Genomic DNA, 20,510 nt, shown 5'->3' with positions numbered 1-20,510 from the left:
GCCAGAGCATAGTTGAGGAGGTCAAACCAGATATAATGGTCCCCACTGGCCTTAACAAAAAACAATCTTTATATAAATATGGCTTCTTATCACAGAACCATAGAGACTGCAAAGAAGGGAAACTTGAACAAATAGCTCCGGTTATCTGTCATTGGTATAGTTCTTCTATAGAACTGGGTATTTGGTTAAAGATATTTGTCGATCACTTTCATTCTTTAAGCTTATTTTAAATATTGCGGTGGTTTGTAAGATGTCCATATACCTGATAATAAAATTGTTTACAATTTTGAAAAATGACAAAAGTTATCGTTTGAACGGTCTTGCCAATTTACTCCTTTTAATGTAATATCTTGTTTGAAAATATATGTATCTCAAATATTTGGAAAACATCTGCCTTTCAAATAATTTTCTAAACTGCATAATCTTTCTTCCAAGAGCAATCAAAAATGCTCAATATGAACAAAAGTTATCGTTTTAACGGTCTTGCCAATTTACTCCTTTTAATGTAATATCTTGTTTGAAAATATATGTGTCTCAAATATTTGGAAAACATCTGCCTTTCAAATAATTTTCTAAACTGCATAATCTTTCTTCCAAGAGCAATCAATTTATATTCAAGGAGCTCTAATTAGGGAATAGCTAGAAAGCGTGTCTTACTTGGACAAACTCACCATTATAATCTTATATAAAAGGAGTCACGCAGGTATTGTATGCAAACGGGTAACATACTGGTCATTAATATTATTGTATGATGCATGGATGGGTGGTGTATAAAGACTTATAGGTATGTGCTGGAAATATATTCTTAAAATGTATTTTGCAAGCAGTGCATAAGCCCAGCCTGTCCGAGACAAAGGAATATTGTTTTCCCTGCTTGACTATGATGTGTCTCCAATGTAAACTGAGCAAAGCCAGGGCAAAAACAATAGAAGTACATTTACATATAAGATAAATAAAGCCATCAAAATAGCATGTGAGGGAGAGGACCATTTAACCATCTCAGCTGGGGATGGAGGGTGTACACCTCCAGGCTCTTAAAACAGACAATGGACCTTGTGAAATATAAGCAGAAACAGAAAGCCATTTTGGCATCCATCACACAAGAAGCCAGAGCTCTTGAAATTTGAGAAAAGTAGATCCCTTCAGCCAGGGGAGCTGATGTCTCTGGGAACTGGCTATATGTGGGAAACCTGCTTAGACAAAGACTAACTTTCTGAAGTTATCTTAGTCACTAGAAAGTGTGTTTTGTTTGTAGCCTACCTTTCATATCTCTAACTCTTGCTTGAAATCATTCAAACCTATGCTCTTTGTTAATAAACTTATTGTTTTGTTACAAACTCTCAGTGCTGTTATACTGAACTGAAGTGTAAGTCTTCAGCTATTGCAAGACTGATGTGTGCTCGGTCTCTTTGAAGGCAACAAACAACTTCTGTGAGTGTCCATTGAGAGGGACTGAACACTGCAGAAGAACATCTCCAGCGAACTTGGGTTCACTAACGGTTACCTTCAATGCAAGGTTTGGACTGCCAGAATCCTGAAGCATTTGTTGGCAAGGCAGGTGTGTCAAGCTGGTACGTCAGGGAGCTGAAACATAGCTCAGCAGCAGCAAAGCTCACTCTTCCTGAGGCAGAGTGGTAACATGGTGGCTCACAATTCTGGTTGTCCTGAGTAAGATATCAATTGTTGTGACAGGTGTTCTAAAATTAAATTAGGTTTATGGGATGATTTAGTATAAGAGGTGTAACATTTACCAAAATTACAACTGCAATATTGCAAACACTTATGCATATACTTAACTTTAGGAAGTAGTCTCAGTGACTTTGAGTACACTTCAACATCACTATTTCAATTGAACAGGTTTAATTACATTACAAAATAGATCCACATTACTGAAAAGATTACTTTTAATTCAGTTTATTTAAATAGGATAAAACTGCTTAAAAGACCACTCTTTACATACAAAATGTACATTAACATGTGAAACTTTTCTGTACTGAAGTGTAAAACCTGCACACAGGTTTTAGTGTTTAGTAAAAGGAGACGAACACACAGTATTTAAAAAACACACATCATTCTGACTATTTTACAGCATTCAGAAGTGCCTTTGATTCCACAATAATGAATGGGGAACTCCTGTCTCAGCCATATCCAACGTAGACTACTGTTCATATTTTCAATACATATACATTTTAAAAAATTCTAAGAAAGCTTTCAGATCACTGCTGACAGCATTTTCAACTGGGTCAAAGCCAGAAAAAGGATTTTCTTCATGTTTAAATTAAGTGGTGAAAGGCTTTCATATGGGAGGAACACAGATTTCATATTAGTTTTTGCATATAGAAGCTTTACTACTTACCATATACACCCAAAGTAGGTGCAGGATCAGGTCCATTTAACCACCAAAATCAATAGTTTTGCCATTGATTTTAATAGACATAGGACCAGATCCAGTGTGTTATACCACACAAGTAATGATTCAAATGAAATCCACTGGGGATTCAAAGAAAAGCCAACCATCTTATTTTAAAACTGTCACAGGTCGGAAAGAGGCTAGACATTGTTAAGAATATACTATTCTAACTCAGTGCAGTGATTGTTGCCTCTTTACATATTGATGAGAGGAGAGAGTTGGCCCACATTCTAGGATTTCCCACTTTATTTTAACAAGCATTATTATAACTGGGATAACAATAGAAACTTGTTGCACGCACGCATACAGATGTGTGTATATAAGAGCATTGCACTAATCCATTCATTATTTTTCCTTAGATTCATACTGAAAATAGGTTCTAATGTGCTTCCATGTAAATTTTTTTATCTCAAATGACTATAGAAGCTTCAATTTGAAGCAAGGATGTTATATAGTTCATCTGCTATTACTAACTTAACCTGTATTATAATACAAATACAAGTCTGTAGTTTTGTTCTGTATAACAAAAATATTTTTTTCTCTAGAATAAAATCTGTCAATGGGATGATTTTATACTATATTGTTTAACTATCTTCTGAAACCCAAACAGGGTTTGGATGCAAAATCTTTCATACAACCTGGAACTACAAGAATTGTGTTGGGTATTTAGCCAGGACATGACCTACTGAACTGAATTTAGCTGTATAGCATAAAATATGAACATTTTTAAGCCCACAAAGGTGTTTTGTAGAGACATGTAGGAGATGAACTACAGTATACTTGAAAATTCAAAAGCAGGTTTTTTTTAGTATCTCGTATGACCACCACCTTTGGAAGGGTCTCAATGCACTCTCAATGCAAGAAGGTAGACACTTTTAAGGTGATTGGTGAGACTATGATTCCAGCTTTATATTAGGGAGCTTTCAAATTTAAGAACACTTCACAACAATGTGAATCCCTGTATAGTTTAAAGAGAAAAGTACTTCAGCTGTTCTGAACTACAGGAATGATATATTTACATTTCCAGGACCCCCACTAATTCATGGCCATGTTACATGCTGGATTTTCTTCTTTGCTTCTGTAGGTTTTAGATCATTCTGGAACAGAAGAAAGTATACAACTAATATTAGATGTGCTGCACTAGACAATATTTAGTAATTATTGTACAATATCCAGAGGGGGTTAGCTGAGCATTTTAGCACTATATGCCTCATTATAGTAACTTCCTGATGCCATCTTCTGGAGGAAGTTAAAATGTCAGGCTTACCCAGAAAGTAAAAAGGAAGCAGGAGAACTATAAAGGCTGATAAATCTAACCGCTTGCAAACTCATCCATTTTTTGTTTTGGTGAGCAGGTTTACCAAAAGCATCCCTCTCACTAGGAAAACATGAGTAATTTAGAAATACATCCACATAAGAACTTTCAGCTAAAAGTCTGTTTTAAAGCAAGTACAGGAATATATTCTACTCTTAAAAATTAAATATAATTAAATCTAATTTTTAAAAATTAAAGAATCTTAAAAATGCTGCTGTTCTAAAAACAAAATTAAAAGATTACCTGCGTAAAACTGCTGAAAAATTACAACTAGAGAAAAAAGGTATTTCTTCACACTCCCACGTATAAAATGAGGAACCCATTGCTTAGGCCACTGTGTGCACTTACAAATTTAAAAAATAAGTTCATAAGAATTGGCAGTAAACAGACAACCTCCAAATCAATCTCCAACAGTCATCAAAAATAAGAAGGAACTACGCAACAGTCTCCAGTTGGTTAGACAGGCTCTGGCAGACCAAATAGGGGAGCAGGATCCAGACTCAAGTACAATTCAACACAGATGCTGACACCAAACTTTGAGAGTGCAAATCTGGGTATTGTGAGCAGCAATTGAGCTAATCTCAGACACTGGGAGGTTGCAAAGAGAGATGGTCTTTAAGGTAATCAGGACACAGACCAGATACTTTACAAATTAACACCAACATCATGAGTGGTTCTTAAAGGCAAGTAGCAGCGTGCCTGAAATGGCAAGCGCCAATATGCAAGAAGTCTGCTGGGTTTCGTACTAGTGGAACAACGTGCCACTTTAAGTCTCAACAAGGACCAATGTTAAAACTGTTTTGCTAGTTTAATGCTGCACAGTAACAGTCCCAACAGCAGTGTGTCTCGTATGATGAAGATTCTTTACCACCTTATTCTGTACATCGGGGTCGGCAACCTATGGAACGCATGCCAAAGATGGCACGCGAGCTGATTATTGATGGCACGCGGTGCGGGCTGAGCCGCTCAGCCCGCCACTGCTCTGGGGTTTCCACTGCCGGCTCCTGCCAGCCGAGGTCCCACCGTCAGTCCTACTCAGTGCCCACTGCTGGCCTGGGTGAAGGAACCCCAAGCCGGCAGCGGGCTAAGACCCCAGCTGGCAGGAGCCGGCGGCCAAAACCCCAGAGCAGGGGCGGGCTGAGCCCCTCAGCCCGCGGCTGCTCTGGGGCTCCCACTGCTGGCCCCTTGCCAGCCGGGGTCCCACCGCCGGTCCTACTCACCTTGCTTCTGGTTGGAGTTCCACCACAGGCCCCCGGCCAGATAGGGTCCAGGCCTCCGGCCCTGCTCAGCCCTGTCAGCTGCCAGCTCCACTCACCTCAGCTGCCAATCTGGGGTTCCAGGAGCTGACCGCCTGCCAACAGGGGTCTGGATCTCCAGCCTTGTTCAGCCTGCTTTCCAGCCTGGAGTCCCAGCAAGCCACCTTGGGCTCTGCTCCTGGCCTTGGATCACTGCTCTGCAGCCTCTCAGCTGTGGCCCACTGTCCCCAGCCTGGTACAATGAGGGTTGCACATGAGGCAAGAGGGGGTGCAGCTCAGCACCCCCATCTTAAAATTGCTTATCTCAAACCACACTGCGTTTGACCTTGTGCCTGCCTTCTATCGCCATTTTTTCCCCCTACTGAGAGCTGAAGGGAACATTTAACAAAATGGCAGCTCCTAAGAAAGCGAAGCTAGATATCTGATCATTTCAGCCTGCCTGGACAGACGCATTTGGATTTATTGAAAAAAGAAGGACCGTGCTATTTGTGCTTTCCGTTATGAAAGTGTTGTTTGTCGCACATCAAGTGTCAAACAACATTTTGAAACGAAGCACGAGAAAGCCTCTCTTGACGAAGCAGACAAGACTGAATCAAAAAGGCAGTAGCAGCCTATGAGAAGCCAAGCAGTGTTTTTAAAAGCTTAAGTATAAGTAAAAATCAAGCTATAGAAGGAAGTTACAAGATTGCACAGTGCATTGCAAAAAACAGAAAGCCGTTTACAGATGGGGAATATATAAAAAGTTTCTCAGCAGTTCGGAGATTTTGTTCAATGATTTGCCAAATAAAGATATTATCATATCTAGAATAAAAGAACTGCCCATCTCTGCCAGAACAGTTGAGACACGAATAAGTGAAATGGCAGAAAACATTAAGGAAAAGCAGACAATTACATTGAAAGACACAGCAGTGTTTAGTGTTGCAGTTGATGAGAGCGTGGATATAAACAACAATCCACATTTGGCAGTTGTTGCAAGTTATTGTGCTTCCGATGAAATCCAAGAGGAACTTTGTTACCTAAAACTCCTGCATGGCACAAAGGGGGAAGATATACTAGAAAGTTCTATAAACCATTTTGAAGAACGAAGAGTTGACAATCAGAAAAATATTTTGTGTGACAATAGATGGTACTCCTGCCATGGAGGGAAAACAGAAGGGATTTGTAAAGTTACTTGAAGATCAAATTGGCCGTCTGACAGTCAAATTTCACTGCATCATCCATCAAGAAAACCTGTGTGCTAAAATTTCTAATTCAGAGCTTAATAATGTGATGAATACAGTCATGCGAATTGTGAATTTCCTTGTTGCTCAATCTGCTTTGACTCACAGACAATAAGCATTGCCCATCTCTTCTAGCAGTGCTTGAAATGACATCCCACTTCACAGCAATATTCGGTTGATAAGTCGTGGCAAGGTTTTGATGCGCTTTGTAAACTATTTTGATGTAATCAAGGCCTTTTTGTCAGAAAAAGAACAAAACTACCCCAGACTGGATGCTAACAAATGGCTGTGTAAGCTCACGTTTCTAACTGATATCACCGCTCACCTAAACGAACTCAACTTCTGTCTCCAAGGTGCAAGGCAAACAGTTCTGGATCTTTATGAAGCCTGGAAAGCATTTGTTGTGAAACTAGCAGTTTTTTCCAGGGATATTCAAACTTCTACTTCCTGCTACTTCCAACTCATAAAAGAGCTATCGACATGTTGCACTGTCAATGCTGATGAGATTGGAAAGTACATGCAAGAACTGAAATCAGAATTTTCTGACATATTTCAAGATTTCCAGCGATTTGGCCCAATGCTTTCTTTTCTAATTAAACCTAAAAGTTCAATGAAAGCAACTTGGATTTGTCTGTTTTTCAGTGGATGGATGTTGAAGATTTTGAAATGCAGCTTGTTGAGTTAAAAAGCTCAGAATTGTGGACATCCAAGTTTGTGGATCTGCATAGTGCACTTGAAGCTACCAAGAGAGATCATGGGGCCTCTATTCTGACCTGCTAGATGTCCCTGTCAGTGAAATTTAACTGTTTGAAGAAAATTGCGTTTACAATGCTTTCAGCATTTGGATCCACGTACCTGTGTGAACAGGTATTTTCACACGTGAAATCTGTCCTCTGTCCCTCTCGGAGCCGGTTAACAACTGATCACTCAGAAGCCTGTGGGCAGCTTAAAGTATCCAAATACGTGCCAGACATTGGAAAAAACTCAGCAAGGAAAAAGCAAGGGCAAGGATCACACTAAACTGATAAGATCTGTATTTTAATTTAATTTTAAATAAAGCTTCTGAAACATTTTGAAAACCTTGTTTACACTACATATAACAGTAGCTTGGTTATATATTATAGACTTATAGAGACCTTCTAAAAACCATTAAAATGTATTACTGGCATGCGAAGCCTTAAATTAGAGTGTATAAATGAAGACTTGGCACATCACTTCTGAAAGGTTGCCGACACCTGCTGTACATGGTTTTCTTTAATTATGGTAAAAGTCTGCTCATGACCAACAACCTGTGCACCAAATTTCAGCAAAATAGGAAGTCACTTATTCTAACAGAAAATACACCCCTCTTAAAATTATCAATTAAGATATCTTCCATTTATATACAATCCTTCAAATATGCACACAGGAATCACTTCCCGTACAACCAACACTACAAAAGAGTTTAGGACAGGAAGTAAACAACAGTATTACCAAATTAAAATTGGAAGAGGAATTTGGGCTGTATAGACAGAATGTGGTCATTCAGGGACCAAGCAACATTAACTCCTATTTTATACTTTTCTTCTAGGAACTCTGAAGCCATTGACTAATTAATAGTAATGTTCATTAAACCATTTGCTCATTCATTACAGCCTGATTCAGTAAGATACTTAAACGTATATCTAACTTTAAGCATGAGTACTCACACTGATGTCTCATGTTTAAATTTAAGCACATGCTTAACTACCTTGCTAAACTGGGGCCTAAATTATTTTTGTTAACAGACTACAAAATAATCTAAGCTGCAGTAAAGATTTTGATTTCAAGAATGTCAACGGTAATCAACTCTGAACATGAAGGTATTTAAATTAGGGCTGCCAAGTGATTTTAAAAAAATCATGATTAGTCACACTGTTTAATAGAATACCATTTAAATATTTTTGGATGTTTTCTACATTTTCAAATATATTGATTTCAACTACAACACAGAACACAGTGCACAATGCTCACTTCATATGTATTTTTTATTACAGATATTTGTGCTATAAAAACAAAAGAAATATTTTTCAATTCACCTCATACAAGCACTGTAATAAAATGTCTATCATGAAAGTTGAACTTACAAATGTAGAATTTATGTACAAAAATAACTGCATTCAAAAATAAAACAATGGAAAACTTCAGAGCCTACAAGTTCACTCCATCCTACTTGTTCAGTCACTCAGATAAACAAGTTTGTAAACAAGAAGCGGGCAGCATTATCTCCTGCAAAGGTAAACAATGTCACCTGAAAGTGAGAACTGGTGTTCAGATGGCACTGTTGTAGCCAACACTGCAAGATATTTACGTGCCAGATGCACTAAAGATTCATATGTCCCTTCATGCTTCAACCATTCTAGAGGACATGCATCCATGCTAACGAGGGGTTCTGCTCAGTAATGATTGAAAGCAGAGCAGACCGACACATGCTCACTTTCATCATCTGAGTCAGATGCCACCAGAAGAAGGTTGATTTTCTTTTTTGGTGGTTCGTTTCCTGCAGTTTCCACATCAGTGTTTTGGTCTTTTAAGACTTCTGAAAGCATGCTCCACACCTCCTCCCGCTCAGATTTTGGAAGGCACTTCAGATTCTTAAGCCTTGGTTTGAGTACTGTAGCTATCTTTAGAAATCTCATATTGGTACCCTCTTTATGTTCTGTCAAATCTGCAGTGAAAGTGTGTGTTGGGTCATCATCCAAGACTGCTGTAACATGAAATATATGGTAGAATGCAGGTAAATCAGAGCAAGAGACATACTATTCTCCCCCAAGCAGCTCAGTCATACATTTAATTAATGCTTATTTTAAAAAAAAAAAAAAAAAAGTGCCATCAGCATGGAAGCATGTCCTCTGGAATGGTGGCCGAAGCATGAAGAGGCACTCGAATGTTTAGCATATCTTGCAAGGCTGGCTACAAAAGTGCCATGTGAATGCCTGTTCTCACTTTCAGGTGACATTGTACATAAGAAGCTGGCAGCATTCTCTCCCTTGTTTGTCTTCGTGATTGGCTGAACAAGAAGTAGGACCGAGTGGACTTGCAGGCTCTGAAATTTTGATTCTGAATGCAGTTATGTAACCAAAAATAAAAATCTACATTTGTAAGTTGCACTTCCATGATAAAGAGATTACATTACCATATTATATAAGGTGAACTGAAAAATACTATTTTTTTGTTTATCATTTTTACAGGGCAAATATTTGTAATAAAAATATTATAAAGTGAGCACTGTACACTTTGTATTCTGTGTTGTAATTGAAATAATACATTTGAAAATGTAGAAAAACATCCAAAAATATTTAATACATTTCAATTAGTATTCTATTGTTTAACAGTGCAATTAAAACGGCAATTAATTTATTTGAGTTAATCATGTGAGTTAGCGGCAATTAATGGAAAGCTCTATTAAATAGGTCAACAAAACCATTACCACACAGCACCTCTGTGCTGTGAACCAAACAAATTCCAAAACCATTTAAGTTTGGACATGGGCAGTATCTAAAAGATCTCTAAAGAACACTGCAGTAGTTTAGTGATGTTTTCAGTAGGTGGTACTCTTCCTGCTGGGTCAGTATTGATCTAGTGCTTCAGCCTGGCTTTGAAGTGTTGCTGGAAGAGCTGCCTTTGAGATTAAAAACATACAAATGAGCACCTGAGCACTCAGAAATTCCATGGCATTTTCATCAGAAATCAACTTCCCCATTGGTAAAATGGAGATACCCTATTCTATTTGGCCTCCCTTGAGAAAGATATTTTAGATAAGTGGATGAAAATTGCTATAAGGCTAGGTCTATGTCTGAGTTGGAGGTGAGATTCTCAGCACAAGGAGACAGTCACGCTAACTCTGAATGACTTAACACACTAAAAATACAATGTAGCCACAGCAGCGTCAGAGACTACAGGCACGTACTTGGGGCAACTAGCCCCTCTCACTCAGCTACATTCTGTTTTTAGCGTGCTGGCTCAATCAGAGCTAATGTATGTCTCCTCGAGCTGGGACTCGCACCCAGGCTGAAAAGTAAACACATATCCCTAAGAGATAAGCATTATTTAAGAGTAGAAAAGTGGATTCCTGAGAACATTTTAATTCAGTAATTACAGTCTGCCTACCTAAATTCCTTCTGCAGTTCTAATCTGAGATTTTTTTTTTCCATTCCTTCCCTGAACTCCCATGAAACATTGCCATTTCACCCAAATGTAGCCACATTACAGTGGTAAGTCTTTGCTGTCAGCCAATATCCCTGTATGTTGGCCCTTATCTCAAAGGATTTAAATTAGGTTCTTTTGGGATAAAAGTTACATAAGCTATACCTACCTCACAGTAATGCTCTAAGAAATAGATGTAAAGTACACTTTTCATTCTAGCTTCTGCCCTTTGTGCTCCACTGCACCAGTTCTAAAAGATTCTAATGATCTCTTTTCGGTCAATGGTTAGAACCAGCACTCCATCCTCCTCTACCTGTTGGCTACCTTCAGCACTGTTTCCTATGCTTATCTTCTCAAGATCTTGCCCTCCCTCAGTTCTTGGGACTCAATCTCTCTCCTTCAGTGTGTCATTTGGAGGATCCTCCTTATCCACCCTCAAATTTTCTGTGGGGGTTTCACAGGGTCCCATCCGTGGTCCCTTCCTCTTCTACCTTTATACCTTGTCCTTGGGTAATCTTATTTGTATACAAATTCAACTAGCATCTATCTCTATGCTTACAACTCTCAAATCTGCCCCCCACCAAACGGTCCAAATTTAAGTTCTTGGTCTTTTCCTTCTCAAACCCTCCTGCCATCCTCCTCCTCAATCACTGTGGACAATACCACCCTCTTCCCCTGTCACTCAACCCTTGTAACCTGGGTATTATCTTGAGCATTCCCTTCTCTAGGTCCTCACATCTTGCCAATTCTTACTGCATAACATCTCTAAAAATATAGCCTCTTTTCCCTCCACACAGCTATAACTTTCATCCAGATCCTCAACATATGTGTCTTGATTCCTGCAACATCCTTTTCTCCAGCCTTGAGTGGCCTTTTCTCTTGCCCCACTCCTAGCCACTCAAAATGCTGCTTCAAAGATCACTTCCTCAGCTTGTCACTTAAAACCTCTCTTTGTACCACTGCACTGGGTCCTACTTCTCCAGTGCACCAAACATGAAAGTGAAGACATGTAGTTCAAGATCCTTCACACCCTGTTCCCCAACCTACCTATCATCTCTCATACGCTATCGCAATGCTAACTCCTGCCTCTGCTCTGCCAATGACACCAGCCTTGATTGCCCACTTGTTAAGTTTTCAAGCACCTTCGTGCTTTCTCCCATGCTGCTCCTCATGCATGAGGAGCTCATGATCATCATCCATAAAACCACCTCATTGTACTCCTTCAAATCCCTTCTTCTTTACTGTGATGCTGTTACCCCGGAATTGAGGGGTATGTTACGCCAGAATTTGATCAAACTAATTGCAGCCATACTGTGTGCATTCAGTCACCATGAATTAATAAACTAGAACACCACATAGTTAAGGGTTAATTTGGACAAGGAAGGCTTTTGAGAGAAGGTCAAATACTAGCTGCAGGCTTGCAGTTTCTGCTAATCAGAATAGGAGGAGGGGAGAAAAGATTCAACAAATTATAAGACTGAAAGAAAATAAGTGAATGGAGACTTTGAGCTTGGGTGCCTTTGATATACAAGTTTATTATGGCTAAGATTGCTAGGAATGTTTTGATGATAACTAGTTGACTGAAATTAGAAGAAGTAATGACCCATTGGGGGCCGATATGAGCTATGTGTTCTGAATTTAGTTATAAAAAGACTAGATAATAGAGAGTACTTTGGAGCAGTTAGCTGAAGCTATCCTGAGAGATTTTTTTCTGACACCATACTCCCCTGCAGGGAAGTGACCAGCCATTGCTGACCTGCTGCTAAATTACTCAATACCATCTCAGATTGTAGGTAATTATTTTGGATATCCTAAACCTATTGCTCGTGTGTGTGCACACATATCTAATAAACAGTAGTTTTAGATAAAAGCACACTTCCTTGTATCAATCTTTCATCAGACCGATGTATTCCTGAGACCACCTGGAGTGAAACAGTTAATCCACAACTTTGGATTCTGAAAACCTTGGGTAACAGTGCCTACAAAAGCTACTTGATAACGGTTAGACAGCTGATGTGCTCAGAGACCTACCTGCTCCTTCATATGCTCAAGGAAAAGATTTGCAAAAAAAAAACTATACAGTGGTGTGAACATACATACCGCTGATTCAGATTCTTCTTTTGGAGCTGCTCTCTTTAATTTCACAACAGCAGCTCCTGCTACAGGGGTCAAAGGTGGCAACTTCAGATTAGCCAATACACTATTAGTCACCGGAACACTGTTCTGTTTAGCCTCATTCTTCCTAGTTTCCAGTTTAGCCTCCTGTGATAAACTGGAGGCTGAAATGTATGTTGAGGCGTTTGAAGGAACAGATGATCTCCTAAAAGTATCGGCAGTGATTCCAGCTGTAGGAGGTTTTAGGCGATCAGTAGCGCCGTTTTCTGTCTTTTTCACTTTTATACTTGTACTTGTTGAACTGCCATCAAATACAATTAGTGGCCGTTTCCGTAAGCCTTCCACAGTTGTAAGACTGAAAATACAAAGTTTTAAAGTTCTCAGAAATACAAACTAGATTATCAAGAGTTCCGTTAGTAACTCAAGATATAAGCAATGTAAACAGACAATTCAAAAAATTCATCTAGTCCAACCTGGCAATATTTGTTAATGTAGTTTTCCTTAAACTGTTTTACTCATTACAATTTAAATTAAAGCCACTGCTTCAAAAATATCAAGCTAGCCAATTTAAACCCGTTCCAAACAATACGACTGTCAAATTTAGCAGAGCCTTAATATTGTTGTTTACAGTTATTTTAGGATTCGACTGTATCAAAGCAGATACAATTTATTCCAGATATAAGGCAAATATTTGAGGAGCTGTGAATTGCCTTCTTCATCTAAGATTCACTGGCAATTTGAAATTTTATAAAAATCACTGCTCCTAACATCTGCATTTGTTCATGATTCTTATGGTGAGAAAGCCCAAATGGGGGCTAGATAGACTAGTAGTGAAAATATTTCCTCCCCCCACCCCCAAAATTTTGTTTTTAAAAAAATTCCTATTTCCAAAATAAGTTGTTCCTGAGACAAAATAATGGGTCTAATTTTTTTTTTGTTTTAATTTCTCATGCTTTTCAGTCTACTTGCAATCAGGTCAGGCTAATTAAATATTTTATTTATAAACAGAGGAACACTAAAATTGTGTAGGTCCAAAAGATAATTCAAAAGGCAAACAAACAGCTTAAGTGGCAAAAAAGTTAACATATAATTTTAATATAACTATCCTTTTACCCATACTGAAGTAAGGACTAAAAGAATTCTAAACCTCAGGGACATGGATAAGACACAATCACCAGGAAATCTGAATAGCTATAAATTAATGAATAGATTGCAATGTCAACCATTCAGTTTGCTGATTTTTCATTTGTGACAATACTTTAGATTTGTGATGTATTTCATAGAAGTTGTTCAAATAAAGTGTTACTTTATAACATAAGTACCACTGAGGTGGCTATACATATGAGTGGTTCAGATATACATGGTTATTTAAATGTCAATAAATCAATATACTTTACATATTTAAGACTATACATGTTTAATAACCAGGTCATGACACCTATCTGATTCAATTACAACATCATTAGAACAGCTACTAAACATGGAGTTGCTGATAGCCTTTAAATGCAAAAATAAAAGAAATTCCAGAGATCTGCTGGATGATAATACTTACCAACGTTTCTTTAAAAATGAAAGGAACAATAGTTGGAGAGCACATGTATCCATGCTCACAGGACAACATTAACTGACAGTGCATCAAAGCTGGCGATCAGGTTTGCCTTTTATTATACAGCAACTGTATTTAATGAATCCATTAATTTAACACTTAAATGAGCAAAATACTTAGAGCCTAATAAAAGCAACCTACACACACACAAATCAAGTGAGTTAATCTCTACCACTCACTTTGGATTTTTCCTTACAACTTTTATTCCCCACAACAGCACCCTAATCTTGAATGCACTCCATAATACTTATCTTCAATGTCCACGCCCAATAAACCACTATATAAAGCTATATTATCTGTTTCAGTCTCTTTCCTAAAGATGTAGCAGATATTCCTTAGTTAAGGATTGCTCTTTAAATACTCGATGTTGTGGATACTGACACTCAGGAACTACATATATGTTTAGGTAGGATATTTGGTATTTACTATTGTGGGGATCACTCATATTGTATTTTTAAGGAGTAACAGCACCTTTGTTATCACAAGTGACAGAGTGATCTCTTATAAATAAGATATTCCTAAGGAAGCCACCAAAGCAGGAATTTCTTCTGGGCAATCAGGGAACTCTCTGTTTCTGCAGAATTTCAGTTTTCATTCAAAAACAATTCAATTTGTAATCTTTAAAGTTGTGAAGATTACCTGCTGAATGTGAACAAAATGCAAACCGATGTAGTGTTGTCTTCCTGAGCCTAAAGACAGATATCCTGAAACAGAGAGGTATAAACTGTCTAAGACTCCGAGCCGCAGCACGCAGTCTAGACAGTTGTGCTGTGCTGTGGGGATTTCTTCAAGGTCTGGCAGGATGAGGCAAGAATCCTTCACTCCAAGCTCCACAGCAGGCAAGCTACTCTTTGGCAGCAACTCAGCTTTATCACTGAAGCAGCTTCCATACTGTGTTACGGGGCATAGCTGGTAGATTCATCCCTCACACTCACAAAACCCTTCTTCCCAGCAACACTCAGGCAGTCTGGTGGAGTTGAACTCTACAGCACACAGAGGATGGTTATGAGGCTCCCCAAATTCTGCTCCCTCTCATAACCATATTGGATCTACTAAAAGGTCATCAACAGCCATGGAGGAGAGGACAGTATACACTCCTAAAAGGTGTGCGAACTACTTTGATTCATCTCACTAGGGTGTTACAATAACTGAAGTTTCTCTATGTCCATTTTAGTTTTACTTACCAAAACTGCTCTAAGTCTAAAACTTTCAAAAGCCTTCAGCAGCCTGTCTCCTACCCTCTCCACACTGTGTACATCATGAATGCTGGCAGTAAAAAGATAACCCAATAAAATACTAGCCAGACAAAATTATTTTTTTAAGCGTTGAACATGAACAGGAGATTGATTACTGAAAAGTTGCCTAATAGTGGCTAATCCAGGGGTTGGCAAACTTTTTGGGCCGAGGGCCACATCTGGATGGGGAAATTGTATGCCGGGCCAGGAGGGTGGGGTGCATAAGGGAGTGCAGGGTGTGGGTGCAGTGTGCAGGAAGGGGCTCAGGGCAAGGGATTGGGGCAGAGGAGGGGTGCAGGGTTTACGAAGGGGCTCAAGGCAGGGGGTTGGGGTACAGGAGTGCAAGAGGGGGCTCAGAGCAGGGGTACAGGAGGGGTGCGGAGTGTGGGAGGGGACTCAGGGCAGGGGGTTGTGGTGTAGGGTGCAGCAGGGAGCTCAGAGCAGGGGTTGGGGTGCAGGAGGGGTATGAGGTGCAGGCAGGGCGCTTAGGGCAGGGAGTAGGAGGGCGGGGTGCAGGAGGAGTTCGGGCTCCGGCTCCAGCCTGGTGCCACTTACCTAAAGCGTCTCTAGGGTAGCTATGGTGCGCACCGGGGCCAGGGCAGGCTCCCTGAATGCCTGCCCTTTCCTCAGCCCCGTTCTAGGAAGCGCAGCAGCCCCTGGGGGAGGTGGGTGGAGGATTCCGCGTGCGCTGCCCTTACCGCACCTCCAGGTACCTCCCCTGAAGCTCCCATTGGTTCCCCGTTCCCGGCCCATGGGAGCTGCGGGTGGCAGTGCCTGGAGGCATGAAGCCCTCTTCCCCCTTGCCCAAGGGCCGCAGGGAAGTGGTGCCAGATGCTTCTGCAGAGCAGCGTGGGGCCCATGGCACCACAGGGGTCAATCCCGCGGGCCAGATCCAAAGCCCTCAGGGGCTGGATCCGGCCCGTGGGCCATAGTTTGCCCACCCCTGGACTAATCAGTAGGAAGCACTTAAATAGTAAGTGGCACTTTCAACATACAATATATTAAACACCAATAAAATAATCTTAACAATGTAACCCTTACAAAAAACACAGAGTGGCTGTTTAAAAGGGCCTATTTCTATTCTTTGGTCTCCATATATTCATTACTTTTTATTATAAAATGTGTTTAACTATAAACAAGTTTTATTTGTACCATCATAATTATTTCTAATGTGCAAACTCAAACTCTGCTCAAGTATGAGAGCTATATGTAGTGGTAAAATTGGGTACAGGAATTCTTAAGAAACGTAGGTTTCTTGGCGTGCTCATCTGCATGCCTGTACCAAAAACTCAATTCCTGTTCAGCTATTTAAAAACACTGCTGATATACGAGATCAGTTATTGCATGCTTATGTCTGCTCACTGGCTGAAGTACTATGGAGTCCATAAATACAGTCAGACAGCTAGATAGTTTCTTTATGAATACATCTAATGCACTCACATAAAGCTGTCAGAAACTGAGGCTCTGAACCTTTAATGTGAAGCAGAGGGAAACCTGATAAAAATCAGAGATTTGGAATGGATATAGAGATCTTCCCATGAACATCACATTACAGAATTAGGACCATAGTGTGGAACTGAAATATAAATAAAATAAAGTTTTCAGACCACTTTATTTTCTGATCAAAGTTAAGTTTAAGGCCTTATAATGAGAGAAGAGCCATTTAACTCAAAAAGTGGTCTTGAATTACCGGTAGGTACAACAAACACACTTTTGTTGCAGACTGGTGCCCAAGCCCCTTACTCAATTCCTAGCACACGAGCAAGCATAAATTACTATGGCCTGGTCTACTGTTTAAAAATTTGGTCAACACAGCTACATTAATCAGACGGTATGAAAAATCCACACCCCTGACTGGTGTAACTATGTTGAACTAACCCCCAATGTAGTTGAAGCTACATCAATGAAAGAATGCTTCTGTCAACATAACTACCATTGTTTAGGGAAGTGGTATTCCTATGCTGATGGAAAGACCCCTTCCATCAACGCTGCACCAACACTACAGGGTTATGCCAGCATAGCTACGGCAAGGTATCTACACGAATATAGTCTCTGTAAAGTAGACATAACTGACTGAGTGTGAATGATATAGGGTAACTATATTATGCCTTGATGTTGATTTGAGACATGTTAATAGTAACTAACTACAATTAGTAATAGTAATGTTACTTTTAACAATTACAAGTAATAATAGTAACAGTTGTTACTATTAACAATGACAAGTGCTAAGCTTTTCATCTCTTGTCTTTCTCCGTCTGTAAAATGAGGATAATGTTGTTTACGTCCTTTGCAAGGTGGTTTGAGATCTACTGATGAAAAGCACTGTATAAGAACTAGGTATTATTATCATCAGCGTTCTATTGCTACAATTGAACTTCTTCCCCTTCTGGGTCACCATTATGGTAATACATTCTGATATCTCACACAGCATCCCCTGCAAGTACTAGCAACATGTACAAAAACTGTAATTTACACATTTTATGAAGTGAGTAGAAAAAGATCAACCTAATTATGTTTTCCAAAATGTGCCAATGGCTATCCAGGAGTTACAAGCACAATTTAATTACCTTTTACGATCATTTTTTGTTTCATTTAGCTCCCTTTTCTTTTCCATCATTTTCCCCCATCTACTTTTGGGTAAGTCCCGCTGAGGCAATGGTATGGCATGTTGAACATAGAGATTAGTGAGGCCATCTTTGTCGATCTTTGCATTATTTTCAACTAGTATGTTCTTCTGTGGGAAAAGGAACATAGCCACTATTAACAGGAGAAACTTTCAGACGCAAATAACTTTAATGGCACTTCATTTTTTCAACAGTTAATTTAGCATAACTAACATTTTAAACAAGTAATAAAATGGGTGATTTACAGAACATTGCAGATCATCAATACATACATGCGTGAAACTCCACGCAGGTTTAAGGATGTACCTGCATAGACCCAACAGAAGGATCACAGCCCTTGTTAGTTCATCTGAAAAAATGGGTTTAAATAATTCTCAGAGCACATTCTAGTTCAACTCAATGCAAAACATTTTAAATTATGAGGATTTCTCAAAAGGTATCAAGTCAACCTTGTAATGGGTTTGCAACCTTATCTGCAGAGAAGCTACTACCTCTTCATAAAAATCTCACACAGGTGGTCTTTTGAGTCCCTAGATCTGGAGTCCTGATTCCCCAGCTCCCAAAACACAAGCTTCTACCATCTGAGCAGAAGGCAGATCTTCATTAGCTATCTATAGTCAAATGCTGATTTTCTAAGATGCAACCAATCAAGGGCAGGTCTTCACTACCCGCCGCATCAGTGAGTAGAGATCGATCTATCGGGGATCGATTTATCGCGTCTCATCTAGACGGGGATAAATCAATGCCCAAACGCGCTCCTCGTCTACTCCTGAACTCCAGCTCACGAGAGGCAGAAGCGGAGTCCACGAGGGAGCAGCAGTGGTCGAATCACCACCTCACAGCCAGGTAAGTCAACCTAAGATACGATGACTTCAGCTACGCTATTTGCGTATCTTAGGTCAACCCCGCTCCTTCCCCCAGTGTAGACCAGGGCCAAGAAAAGGAAATATACCCTCCCACGCATATGGGCCTTGAACCTGTAAACCTTTATGTCTGTAACTCTATACGTGAGAGCACATTAAAATTCAAGGTAACTACTCACACGGGTAAGATTTAACGAGTTAAGGATAACAGTACTAAATTCTATTTCCAGTTAAACTGATGATGAATAAACCACTATGTTCTCAACTAGAGCAGGAGGTGAACTCAAACTGTCAGCAACAATGTATAATAATAAATGTATTTAAAGTTCTTTCGGATCAGAGCATTTTAAGTAATGTAGGTTTACAATAACCCAACAGTTTGACGAATTCCCTTTCAACTTCGTGCAAATGTTCTTTTACTTTCTGGCAAATCGGCCAGCTTTCAAGGGGAACAAGTTTTCCAGCCGAAGCGACAAGGCGTTGCTAAAATAAAGCGTTATAATGGAAGCTGACTCTCTCCAGCGCGGAGGAGGCCAGCGCCTCTCCGGACCCTGCCTGCTATTTGCACGGGCCGTTTCACAGGGAAGCATCGACCCGCCTGAAACGGGCTCTAACCGTCACGGGTACAACCCGAGCTGGGTTACAGCAGCGACCTCCCCGGCTGGCGCGCGGCGCGACCCGGGCCGCGCGGGGAGGACTCGTTGCGGGGCCCGGAGCGAGACTCACTGCCCGGGCAGGGCTCTTCCAACCCCGCTCTCCCGGCCCAGGGAGCCCAGGCGGTGCCGGGCGCCCCGCGGGCTCGCTGGGGCTTGGTGAGGGGGGTCCCCCCCCCGCCCCGGCCGCACCTGCTCCAGGGTGAGCCGCAGGAACTCCTGCGACAGCAGCTCCGGGTGCAGCAACAGGTCCGAGTCCATCCGCCCGCCTCCCCCCTGCGCCGCCATCTTCCCGCGCCGATCCCTTCCCACAATGCAGCGAGGGGGCGCGTGAGCAGGAAGTGACGCAATACGGACAGCGGGGAGGAACGTCAAGCCCCGCCCAGGCCGGCGCCGGGAGGCGCGTGAGTGAGCGTCACACGTTCCAAAAAAAAGGCGGCTTCAGCCGAGGGCGGGGCTGCGCGCTCAGCTCGCCGCGCCTGCCTCTCGCGAGCGTTGCCCTAGCGCGCGAAGCGCCAGACCTGCCGCCCCTCCTCTGCGCGCGGGGGGCTGTTAGAGCCGCGCTCCACTGAGCTCGACCTGGGTCCCCCGCGAGGCATCGGAGCAGTCGTGGCTCTGCTGCCTTGTGGGGTTTGCTGGGGTGTTGTGCTGTGTGTAGCTGCTCACAGCAGTAATGCCTTGCAGCAGCACATCCCCCCGTGGGACAGGAGCCTGCAAGGCGCTACCTACTTTAATTGCTAGCTAGTAGAGTATTTAAGCACATTCTGAATTTTAAGCAGAGAATCACAGACTCATAGAAATGCAGCGCTGAAAGGGACTTAGTGATCACATTCAGCCCCCTGAGCAGAGTCGGGACAAAGTAAATCGAAGTTTCAGAGGGGTAGCCGTGTTAGTCTGTATCCACAAAAACAACGATGAGTCGGGTGGCACCTTAAAGACTAGCAGATTTATTTGAGCATAGGCTTTCGTGGGTAAAAAACCCACTTCTTCAGTAAGTGGGTCTGAAGAAGTGGGGTTTTTTACCTACGAAAGCTTATGCCCAAATAAAT

At 41.0% G+C, this 20,510-nt stretch overlaps 1 protein-coding gene across 1 annotated transcript; it reads right to left on the bottom strand.

The window, feature by feature from the left end:
- Positions 1–1,898: 1,898 nt before the first annotated feature.
- Positions 1,899–19,792, bottom strand: C1H2orf49 (chromosome 1 C2orf49 homolog). Its single transcript, XM_045006562.1, has 4 exons — positions 19,654–19,792; positions 17,889–18,055; positions 12,466–12,835; positions 1,899–3,507 (listed from the first exon to the last, which is right to left on the bottom strand). Exons 1-4 carry the CDS (start codon positions 19,747–19,749, stop codon positions 3,451–3,453), a joined length of 690 nt encoding a protein of 229 aa, XP_044862497.1. The 5' UTR covers positions 19,750–19,792; the 3' UTR covers positions 1,899–3,450.
- Between the last annotated feature and the right edge of the window lie 718 nt (positions 19,793–20,510).

This window comes from Mauremys mutica, chromosome 1 (assembly GCF_020497125.1).
Source record: "Mauremys mutica isolate MM-2020 ecotype Southern chromosome 1, ASM2049712v1, whole genome shotgun sequence".
Lineage (NCBI taxonomy): Eukaryota > Metazoa > Chordata > Testudines > Geoemydidae > Mauremys > Mauremys mutica.
The sequence above is the reverse complement of the archived record's forward strand: the minus strand, read 5'-3'. Positions and strand labels throughout refer to the sequence as shown.